The sequence below is a fragment of the Heterocephalus glaber genome, unplaced genomic scaffold (genome assembly GCF_053883595.1).
Source record: "Heterocephalus glaber isolate CG9 unplaced genomic scaffold, H.glaber_assembly_v1.0 deba00001497, whole genome shotgun sequence".
Taxonomy (NCBI): domain Eukaryota; kingdom Metazoa; phylum Chordata; class Mammalia; order Rodentia; family Bathyergidae; genus Heterocephalus; species Heterocephalus glaber.
This window is the reverse complement of record NW_028258320.1, coordinates 19,814,918-19,827,367: the sequence shown is the minus strand read 5'-3', so window position 1 is coordinate 19,827,367 and position 12,450 is coordinate 19,814,918. Positions and strand designations below refer to the sequence as shown.

At 34.3% G+C, this 12,450-nt stretch overlaps 1 protein-coding gene across 11 annotated transcripts in view; it reads right to left on the bottom strand.

Annotated features, from left to right (window-relative positions):
* Ctnna3 (catenin alpha 3) overlaps positions 1-12,450 on the bottom strand; it is a 1,794,873-nt gene that overhangs the window by 1,685,881 nt on the left and 96,542 nt on the right. For all 11 annotated transcript variants that reach the window (XM_021259452.2, XM_021259448.2, XM_021259451.2 and 8 more), the window contains one exon: positions 2,110-2,222. In XM_021259452.2, coding sequence (XP_021115111.1) covers positions 2,110-2,222 — 113 coding nt within the window. The remainder of the gene's footprint in view (positions 1-2,109; positions 2,223-12,450) is intronic.

The window sequence follows — 12,450 nt, the reverse complement described above, 5'->3', positions numbered from 1 at the left end:
TAAACAATATCAGCATTCTTTGTGATTAACAAGTCTTAAGTGACCAACTCAAATGTTTCACTGTTATGGAACAAATAAGGGTTATGCAGTGGCATTAATGTACCAACCATTTCCAAAATGAAAGTCATTTCCTTACTCCATCTCCCTATAGTTGTGTAGGAAAAAAATCTTAAATGAGTTGTGTTAACTCATTTAAAATTTTCCCCAAAACACTTGGTGATATGTATGAAAAAACATAAAAATCTCAGCATTCCTCACTTCTTTTACATTTAGTAACTAATCTTAGAAAAACAAACCAAATTGATGACAAATTTATGTACAAAGATGTTCAGCCCAGCAGTATTTATAATAGCAATTCACATACTCTATACATATATTACCTAAACATCCAAAAATGAGAGACTACTTCAAAAAACAGCGATAAAGCTAAATGATATATAACTGAGTAACAATTTTATTAAATTGCCCTTACAAGGAATGGGGAAATTATCAAATATCAGCTTAAATGAAAAAGTAGGCTAAAATCTACATATATAGCACTCTCTCCACCTTGTTTACATGGGTATTTTATGTTTATATAAAGAATATATATTATTTACATTATAAAGTACTAAAATGATAAGAAAAGCCATCCATAATTTTTCCATATTAAAAGTAAATGCAGGGCCTGGGATTTAGCTCAGTGGTTTTGCCGCCTGCTACGCAAGCGCAAGGACCAGAGCTCAATCCCCGGTACCAAAAAAAAAAAAAAAAGTAAATGCATCAAAACATTAATGGTTAGCACTTGGTATTTGGTGGTAAAATTGAGTGTGGTTTTTTGTTTTTTTGGCTTTTTTTTTTGGTACCAGGGATCAAACTTAGGACCTTACACTTGTGAGACAGGCGGCAGCACCACTGAGCTAGATCCCCAGCCCAAATTGAGTGTGTGTTTTTGTTTTGTTTTGTTTTGATACTAGGGATCGAACTCAGGACCTTGTGCTTGCAAAGCAGGCGGCAGAACCACTGAGCTAAATCCCCGGCCCTTGAGTGTGTTTTTAATTCTCTTTCCCTACCTCTTTCCCTCAATGTTTGCCTGTTTGTGTCTTCCAATTTTTTCAAGGAACTTTATCAGGAAAAAAAATAAGTAAAGGCTTTTTATTTTTACTTCTTAACATAAACCCATCCTACAGATAGCTGAGATTGAGACTATTGGTGTCTCGCTAGTCATCAATATCAATTTCTTACCAGATATCAAAATCTTTAAGACAGCCAAAGTTAATAAGGAAGGTATCATCAGTGAAGCACATGTTTTGAATTGTCTTTCCAGTAGCAGATCTCAATGTGTGCCAAGTAAAAACATGTACAAAGTCTGTTCTCAGAGATACACCCCTTCTTACTATTTATCTGACAGAGGATACAAGCAGAACATTTTTAAATGGTCAGATATAAGGTCAATGTCATTTCTTACCCAAGTAAACCTGGAGTGCTTCAAGTCTTTAGAAAAGGGACTTAGGAGGCATGACACAAGGTAGTTGTAAAGGGGCTTCCCTCACAAATTTTGGGTTGTGGATAAAAATATAAATCTTTACCATTGTATCACTTTCTTCAAACTCTGCTTTAAGAAAATCCAGTATGTTAAATCTGGGTCAGATAATCATTGTGTATATTATTAAAGGATTACTCACTTTGCAAAAGACTCCATCAAAGAATTCCTTTAAATAGCTCCTTTTCTCGTACATATTTTGGTATTTCAAAGATGGCTTCCTACTTTAACAAATGAACAACCATATTCCTTGGAGCAAGTCAAAGTCACTGGAATTCTTTAATATAATAAACATAGCTTTCATCATGCTACTTGCCTTACTGTTTTCATGACTATCAAACAAGATAATTTATATAAAGATAGTTTGAAAATTATATATATATTTCTGTTAGAAGAGAATCTAGGAGAAACTTTCAGAATTTTATTAATAATACTAAATACATATTTTTTAATTTTAATATTTTAAGTAAAGGACAATTTTAGAAGACATTCATATATAAAAATTAAGTCTTTCCTTGTATCATTATTTTTCCCATGTTTTTTAACTATTCTGCAGTAACTGCATATAACTTCCATGGTTTTCATACCTGTATTATTAGAGGCTCCAGTAGCTTCTCTACAGTAAATGTTTGGACCTGCAGATCCTGAGGGTTGATTTTCAGTATGATAGGCGTTTCAGCAGACATGCCTCCTATGCACCCTATGCACAAACACACAAAATGTTTATTAGTAAAGAAAAATACTTTTTTTTTTTTTTGGTACCAAGGATCAAACTCGGGACCTTGTGCTTGTGAGGCAGGCACCAGAACTACTGAGCTAAATCCCCGGCCCAAGAAAAATACATTTTTAAAGATGAGAACTCAGAAAAGTTATGGAGTAGGTGAAACTTGTATTCAGTACCTTTTCCTAATATCAGCTATAGCCCTCAGAGGATCAAGTGCCAAATCCACCATCAGAGAAACAACATATTGCTTAGATATACTAACAAATTAATCTATGCTAGTAAATTCATAATTAAATTAAAAACCCATCAAATGGGTTTGCATTTGATCAAAAGTGAAAAAAACTGCCAACTTGATGAGACATATCTTTCAGCATGCAGTCCTTTGACTTCCATGAAATCATAGCACTGAAACAGCCCACACATATTTTTAATTAATTAAGTTTATTGGTACATTTTAGATATTCATAATGGTCATATCATCACAGGGAATTCATACCTGTACATGATATATCTTGATTCTTTTTTCCCATTCCCCTCTCCTCCCTTCAAATCCCTCCTTATTTACCAAAGCTTTGTTTCCATTTTTTTCCTTCTTTTATTTTCTTTCTTTTCCCTTCCTTCTTTCCTCCTCCACCCTCCCTAGTTCCCCTTTCCATTTGAACATTTTCTTTGTATTTCACAATATCTTCTATATATTTTGGTCCTGTTCTTATTAACGATGACTTAGATGAGAAGCCAGGTAGAACTTCGGAAGATATGTGGCTATCTCTACTTGCTTTGGGGCTTGTTTATTTTAGGATTTTGCAGTCAGGTTGGGGAAATTTACTTTCTTATATAGAAAAGAAATTAATATGAACAAGTATAGATGTTTCAAAAAAAGAAAAGCCCCTGAGAAGGCACTGATATGTGGGCAAGACAAATAAGAGAAAATAATAATTATAAGCCATTCTTTGAGACATTAACATCATCCTCAAGAATAAATTCGAGACATTTGTAGAAAAATGATTGCACCTGGAAAACATATTGGTGAAATAAATTAGACAAACAAGCTTACATACTAACCATAATATTAACCTATTAATATTAACCTATTCACAGTCAATAATCAACTAGCAAGTATTTACTGAAGATCCACAGTAAAGGTTACATAAAGGGTTAAAAACATACAGCTCTTCTGATTACACTTTGACCTATTTTAAAATATAAAAACCTTTAAAGAATGTTTAAATCCTATGGTCCACAGAAACATGTATGTAACAATGTAAAAACCTTCTAGTTCAGCTTCTACCTATTTTCTTTCATAGTTTCCCTATTTTCAGGCTAAGCAAAAATAAAAATCTTCACCTCAAAAACATCCTGATATCCCTATGATTCCCATGAAAACAAAAATCCAATCATATTGTTTAACTCACTTTTTCTGTTTATTATTATAAATAAGGGCAATTTTTTTTTTGGTACTGGGAATCAAACTTAGGAATTTGTGCCTGCGAGGCAGGCAGTGGAACCACTGAGCTAAATCCCTTGTCCCTATGAGGGAAATTTTTAATGGAGGAATTGGCTATAAATGGACAGATGGATCAAGGGGTGGATGAGCATATTTTATGGTGTCTCTTATAATCAGGATCAATACCTTCATTTTTCCACCTAATCTCAATGATTCTAGGAGAGAAAGGCATTCTCTTTCCTATACCTGTCTCCAACTCCTAAGGGATATATCATAATCTCAGGATAGAGCTCATGTTCCCTCCAAATTTCTTCCCCTGAAAGTCTGCCACTATATTCCTCCTGTCTTTCTCATCTTTCCTTGGCCTAGTTCCAAAAAATTGCACCTCTTTGCTAATCCACCTCTCCCACTCTGCTGGATACTCCTCTGAGATGCGTGTGTTATTGGATATACTCAAAGATATTCATGGTCTCTGTCTGCACCTATGGGTAAATGAAAAGATCAGGGCTTCACAAGGCCCTTCCAAACTGTATAACTGATACACATTCAGAGAGAGAGAGAGAGAGAGAGAGGCAGAGAACCAACTGTATACCTAATATACATGCAGAGAACCATTCTCTTTAGCTCTTATTTTGACATGCCCTAACATAATCTGTTTAAACAAAAAAATAGAGACAAACACTGTAGAATTTAGAAGACTTACTGACTTACTGCTCTTCATGTTATATGATTACACTCCACTATATTCTTAATACAAAAATGTATGTATGAATTATTCAGAATAACAGAAATCTTTTGAAAGGCTATGTCTAGTGACTTAACATAGTATTTGTACATAATCAAAACAGTAGATTTCATACATATAGTCAAACATAAAATTTCTAATTCTTTCATGTGTCTTCAGGAAAGTTTAATATTAAAACAAAGATAATTATACTGAAAGACTCAAAGGAATAAATTATGACAAATTTATTTATAAAAGTATTTAAGAAAAAAAATAAATAAAATAAAAGTATTTAAGTACAATTATATTCTCTAAGGTTTTTTATACTATTAAAACCACTAATGCATACTAATCACATAGTATCACAACATTTTTTAGTCAACACAGGAAATTATATTAAGCAATTTGAAGTTGTAGGAAAAGGACAATTTACATATTGAGTGTCCTCAGGTTGCACTAGCCATGATTCTAAATAGCTATATTATGTATTCATTGACTGAAACCCACAGAAAAAGTTGATGATTTCATGTAAAAACCACCATCATTGTTGACTACAGAGATACAATACATTTTGTGAAATGTTGCATATTTCTAAATAGTTCTGTTACTGAATATAACTCATATTGCCCGCTCAGGGTCCCCTTCCCATCTTCAATGCAGTCAACTGTGGTCTTAGTCTATGCTTTTCTTTACTATTAATCACTTACAAAAAGCACCTTCTATTCCCTTTTCTTTTCTTTTTTTTAATTTTATCGGTACATTTTAGGTATACAATATAACAACATTCATCATTGGAAATTTGCACCTTTACATAATATATCTTGGTTCTTATTTTTCCCCATTCCCTTGCCCACCCATCAACCCCTCCACCCCTCCCTATTTACAAAGACTTTGTTTCCATTTTTTCATTTTCCCATATTAATTCCATTCCCTTCTTTCCTTTCCTCTACCCCTTCCACTTCCCCTTCCCCTTTGCACTTTTTGTTCTTATTTCACATTATCTATTATACCTTTAGATCCTTATTTACACTTTCAGTTTCTCACACCAGAGAAACCATTTGGTATTTACACATGTGTCCTATTATTTCACTTGAGTATTGCTTCAGGGCACATCCATTTAGCCATAAATGTCTCTAGTTTCTCATTCTTTATGAGTAGTACTCCATTTAATTTTTTAAAAACACATTTTCTTTATCCAGTCTCCAGTTGATGGACAATTGGACTGCTTCCAAGTTTTAGCTATTACAAACTGTGCCACGATGAACATGGGTGCACATATATCGCTGTGGTAAGATTCTTTTAATTCTTTGGGGAAGATACCCAGCAGGGGAATAGCTGGGTCAAATGGGACCTCCAATCCTAGTTCTTTGAGGTATCGCCATACTGATTTCCACAGTGGTTGAACCACTCTACACTCCCACCAAGAGTGGAGAAGTGTTCCTTTTTCCCCACAACCCCCCCACCCAGCATTTGTTATTGGTTGATTTCATGATAGTAGCCATTCTTTCTGGGGTGAGGTGAAATCTCAGCATTGTTTTCATTTGCATCTCTCGAATGACTAGTGATGATGAACATTTTTTCATATGCTTATTTGCTATTTCTACTTCTCTGTCTGAGAAATGTCTGTTCATTTCAGATGCCCACTTTTGGACTGCATCTTTAAATTTGGGAGATCTGATTTCTTAAAGTTCTTCATATACTCTAGATAGTAGACCTTTGTCTGAGGAACAGCTGGTAAAAAATTTTTCCACATTGTGGATTGTCTCTTCACACTGTTGGTGGTTTCTCTTGCTATGCGGAAGCTTTTTAGTAAGAGACACCACTTGTTGATTGTGCTAGTTCACAGGCAAATGAGGTTTTGTTCATAGAATCTTTTCCTATGCCAAATGTCTTCAAGAGTTCTACCTAACCTCTCTTCCAGCTGATTTAGTGTTCCTGTTTTAATATTTAGATCTTTGATCCATTTTGATTTTAGTTTTGTGCATGGTGAGAGATATAGGTCTAGTTTTAATCTTTGGCAAGTTGAAACCCAATTTTTCCAGCACCATTTATTAAAGAGGCTATCTTTCCTCCAGTGAGGGTATTTGGATCCTTTGTCAAAGATGAAGTGGCTGAGTATGTCTGGAGTTGTTTCTGCATCTTCTAACCTGTTCCACAGATGCTTGAGTCTGTTTCCATGCCAATACCATGCTTTTTTTTTTTTTTTAACATAGTAGCTTTGTAGAATAGTTTCAAGTTGGAGACTGTGATACACCTTACCTTGTCTTTGTGGCCTAGAACTGCTTTTGCTATTCTAGGTCTCTGCTTGTTCCAAATGAATTTTTTGGATTGTTTTCTCAAGGTCTGTGAAGTATGTTGCTGGAATTTCAATTGGGATTGCATTGAATCTATATAGCAGTTTGGGAAGTATGGCCATTTTTACTATATTTGTTCTTCCTACCCAGGAGCAAGGGATGTCTTTCCATTTTTTGATATCCTCTTCAATCTCTTTTTTCAAGAGTGCTATAGTTTTCAGAGTAGAAGTCTTTGATTTCTTTCATTAAGTTGATTCTTAGGTATTTCAATTTTTTGGATGCTATTGTGAAGGGAGTTGTTTCTCCAGTTCCTCTCTCAGTAAGTGTGTTGCTTGTGTACAGGAAAGCTATTTGTTTTTGTATGTTGAAATGTATCCAACTACTTCACTGAATTTGGTTATTAAGTCTAGAAAACTTTTAGTGGAGTTCTTGGGGTCTTCTATATAAAGTATCATGTCATCTGCAAATAATGACAATTTAACTTCTTCATTTCCTATCTTTATTCCTTTTATTTCTTTCTGTTATCTAATTGCTGTGACTAATGTTTCCAAAATTATATTGAACAGGAGTGGTGGTAATGGACATCCTTGTCTTGTTTCTGATTTTAGTGTGAAGGATTTCAGTTTTTGACCATTTAGTATGATATTGGCTGTTGGTTTTTCACAAATGGCTTTTATCAGGTTGATGTAGAGACCATCTATTCCAATTTTTTGTAAGTTTTTATCATGAATATGTGTTGGATTTTTTCAAATGCTTTTTCTGCATCTCTTGAGGTGATCGTACGGTTTTTGTCCTTGGCTCTATTAATAGAGTGTATTACATTTATTGATTTGCGTATGTTGAACCATCCCTGCATCTCTGGGTTGAATTCCACTTCGTCATGGTGTATGATCTTCTTGATGATCTTCTACATTCTGTTTGCCAGTATCTTATTAAGGATTTTTGCATCTATGTTCATTAGTGAGATTGGCTATAGTTCTCTTTTTCAGTTGGGTCTTTCAACACTTGATCTTAGCCAAAAGGCCGAGAAGCGATCAGTTGGGTCTTTCTCTGCTTTTGAATTCCCCTATTTTCTAAAAGACATTTTGCTTTGGAAAAGTATTCAAATTGCATTAATTAAAAATATATTATTTGAATTGCTTTTCAAATCAAAGTATGAGTTACTGTTATCATATGATATATAAATATATGAATTTAACTCCTTTCTATAAGTATGAACACAGTCTCTTTTTCTCAGCTATTTGGCTAAAATATATGAGACATGATTTAAGAAAGGATCCAAAGACTATTGCTAAATATTTTCTCTCAAATGCACTTCTAGGAGTGAAAAGTTTTGTTTAGGTTTGGTTTTGGTTTTCATTCAGTTTTCAGTTGTTCCACTGACAGCTGTGATCCCTTCCAAAAGTGGCAAATCTAAATTGACAGAAAGGATATTCCTTTGGTGACCTTAATGCACAGCCTATAGCTAAACTATGCAATCTAAGATATGTCTTTCAATGTATAACCTTAGGGTTCTATAAAATTAGTGTTCACAAAAGAGTCTGCTTATTACCTTGTTTATGGCAGGTACCATCTTACATAAAAATCAACATTGCTGACGTTGTTTTGTTCTTTCATCTTCGGGAAAAAAGTAAAGGACATTGTTTTGAACTAAAATAATATCAAAATGAACCTTCATAGCCTTTAAAAACATGTCATTTCACTACAGAATTGACTATAGGTTTCCCAAGCTACACTGAACACCAGATATTGGAAGGAAAAAGGAAAAAAATTATTCGCATCATATGTAATCCTCTTTAGAAGAATATTTTTCAGTCAATCAATAAAAGACAAACCTAATTTAACCAAGGTATCTTCTAAGTCTATGTTCAGGTCTTTAATACATATTAAATAAAGAAAATTATCCATAAGTGCATTTTTCTATGTTAAAAAGTGTAATAAACCAACAAGTCCTTGAAGAACCTTCACTACATGTAATTATTATTCTTTGAATAAATGCTGTTTCTTATAAAATTCTTTCTGATCTTTTGCATCTGACCTGTTCAGTAATCCTGATTGATTGGGGATCAGGGCAATAAGAAGCAGAAAACTGCAGAATTTTACAAATGAAGTTGAAACAAGGTCAAAGTCTGACAAATTGTTACCATCCTCTTACAGCAATAACACAACATGAAAAAATAAAACACTTGCTAATGGTGGGTGTTATATTCCAACACATTAGCATTTTATACTCTTTGAAATCTTAAGAATTAGGGAATGCTTCCCAAACATTCAAAAATACCTCCTACAACAGCCTTCATTCCAACAATGTACTAGATTCGGATGAATAGAAATGATGAAAGGCTCACTCTACCATTAGATGCTGGTGATTACTTTTGTAAAGTTCTTTCTTAGATTGAGTTGAAATAGATCACTTTTTAACTTCTATCCAATAGAGTTGGATTTTATAAAATGAGAAATGCACAGGTTTAGAGACAGGCTAGAATAAAATCCCAGTTTTCAACATCTAAAGAAAGAAAACAAATCTCTTGACAGTAGACAACTCCAGGGGTAGAACTCAAGACAAGGCAAACCCACAATATGAATCCTTTCCTTCTTCTCAGACTATCTTTGTCCATTATGCCTGAATTTTCACTTTATCCTTGCTTGAAATTAAAGTGATACAAATTTAAAATTAATTTAGTTTAATACACATTTAACATTTTAAATGCAGTTAACTCTGAGAATTTATGAGGGGGTACACATTTGTCATTTGTTACTATGAACTATGTCATTGCTCTCCGTCTAACCCCTGTGTGCATCTCTAATTACAGTACACACCTCACCATATTTTAGTCATGCTCTGACAGCATGGAGGAGCATCTTAAAACATCACAGAATGTGCAGAGGCCAGTGCAAAACTTTACCTACTTCCAAAATTTGTTGAGGGATTACTATTCCCTCACAAACATTAAAAAATTTTTCCATCTGATTCCACTTTCCTATAGTAATGCATGACCCCTCTTGTCTCTGGAATCCAGGGCTGAGATTCCTCTCAGTAAAGCTGTAATTATGCATAAATTGATATGTTCTTGTGGGGTGGTTTGAAACCTGTCTGAAATATGCCTCCAATAGAAAATCCCTAATGCCAAACACGTAACATTTTTTAAATAAACTACTGTAACACAATTAATTTATAAGGTGATGGCTAATTCTTCTTTCAGATTATTAAATGACATGATACTGGTCTGGGGATTTAGCTCAGTGGTGCTGTCACCTGCCTCACAAATACACGGTCCCAAGTTCGATCCCTGGTACCAAAAAAAAAAAAAAATTCCATGATACAGTCATCATGCTTATTTGTTTTTGTTTTTGTTTTTGTTTTGTATTAAATTCTTTTATTGGTACATTGTAGGTATACAACACAATTACATTTCTCATTGGGAATTGTACCTTTACATAATGCATCTTGGTTCTTATTTTTTCCCCATTCCTAGCCCTCCCTTCCATCATGCTTATTTGATTAGTCTATCTTTGTATATACCTTTCAATTACATTGTTCAAGTCTTTCTTCCAAAAACTATTGAAAACTCATGGCTATCATATATTTGTACAAATAATTTTTATTTGTCCCTAAATGCAGATTTTTATTTTACCTAACAACAGTCCTTCCTACAGAATCTGAACTTCATTCTTGCCAAGTCAAAACTTAATTTTGGAGAACTCATCATATTAACAACCCCTCTTCGTTTCCTGTTTATCCATTCATTTATTCAATATAACTTCTAGAGTTGCCAGTGAAGTTACTGAACAGGAGAAGGCTGGGCATGAAATATGAATTTGACATTCTTAACAAATCTCTTTCCACATATATAAGGATCACTGTTATGGTATATATCCAAATGCCACTCCAAAGCCTCATGTGCTCATAGGCAGGGCTTTTGAAAGATGACTGAATCATGGGGGTGCTACAGCTAAATGTGATGTTAGGAGTTAGGGCCTGGTCAGAAGGGGTGGGTCACTGGGGGCATGACCAGGTAGGGTATATCTCCCTTCCTGTCTCCTTCCTTTGCTTTCTGCCTCCTAGCTGCCATGATGTAAGCAACTTTCCTCTGCCAGTATCTTCCATCATTCTTTCCTGCCTTGGAGCTGGCCCACTATGGAGTAAAAACATGAGCCAAAATAAACCTCTTCTCCTTTAAGTTGTAAGTGTTGGGTATTGTGTCCCAGTGATGAGGAAAGTGACTAAGACAATCAGTTAATAAACACTTTAGACATGATTCTTAACAAGATTTCTTTTATGTAAAATAATCTACTTTTTTAATTTGTCAAGAAAATACACCACTGGGAAGCTTTTCCAAATATTTTACTGAGAGAATCCTATGCATTCTATTAAAATTCAATTTTCTAAAAATATCTAATTTTACACATATTGTTCCTAGAGAATCCATGCTGACTACTGGTAATTACTGACATTTATTTGTGTTTTAGTTTAGTTTCCCTACAGGTTGGTACCTAGATGTCTAATCTGGTTTCAGATAATACCTTTTTAGCTATTTTGAAAATAAGGATATTTGCCTTTCCCTGTTAGTTAGAGGTGATATAACAAATATAGCAGAGACTGGGGAACTTAAACAATAAACATTTAATTTCTCACAATTCTAGAGGTGGAAAATCTGTGATCAAGTTGTTGGCAGACCTGGTGTCTGGTGAGGCCTGCTTTTTGGTTTGCAGGCAGGTGCTGTCTTGCTGTATCCTCATATGCTGGAGAATGGAGAATATCATATCTCCTCATATAAGAGGGCACTCTTTTCATTACCTAATTACTTCCCAAAGACCCTACTTCCTAATGCCACCACCTTGGGGGTTAGGATTTCAGCATATGAATTTGGACAACTACAGAGTCCACCAAAAAACTGTATACATATTTCAGGAAAAGAAAAATAGTATGATGTTTTTACAATAGATGGTGTTACCCTCATAGGGGGGACCCTAGAGGATGTCATATATCACAGAAAACCCACAACACCACTGGCCCTTAGAGAAGAAATTGAAAATCCTTGTGCAGCAATCTCAATGACCAAGGTTACCTAACCAGCAGTTCGCTGTACTATTAAATGCCTGGAAGCTGTTGGCCACCACTTTGAGCACCTCTTGTAATTGTAGAGGCCAAAAATAACTTGTATTAACCACATGATGTCTCAATAAAAATAGTTATACAGGTTTTTCTTTTCCTGAAATGTGTATACATTTTTGATGAACTCTGTATAATATAAAACTTGCACAATAATTTCTACACAAACCTGTTTTCCAAGCCCACCCCCATTCCCACCCACACTCCCACTTCTCTGCTTCCAATGTAATCATTTGTTGATTTGGTCTACCAAGAAAATAGACAAGTCCTCTATTTTTTTGATAAGAAAAAAAATCTACAGATTGTCAGAATCAATAAAATCATAAAATTGCCTGATGTCATACATAATGAAAGAATTCTTTTCAGGTGCTATTATTATACTTTACAAATACTTTTCATGAGTTTATTTAGAGAAAATAACCTGTGTAAGCTCTTCCACCTAGCCTTTTAGTCAACTATAAGAGCAAAATGAGATGAGAACACAAGTTCCCCTAGACCATGGGGGATCATTCATTTATTTATGCATTCATTCAATTTATATTTATTAAATATCTACTCTGTGCAAGTCATGGGGCTCATGAGATCATAAACAATAGAGATAATAAAATTAAATCATTTAGTATATCAGA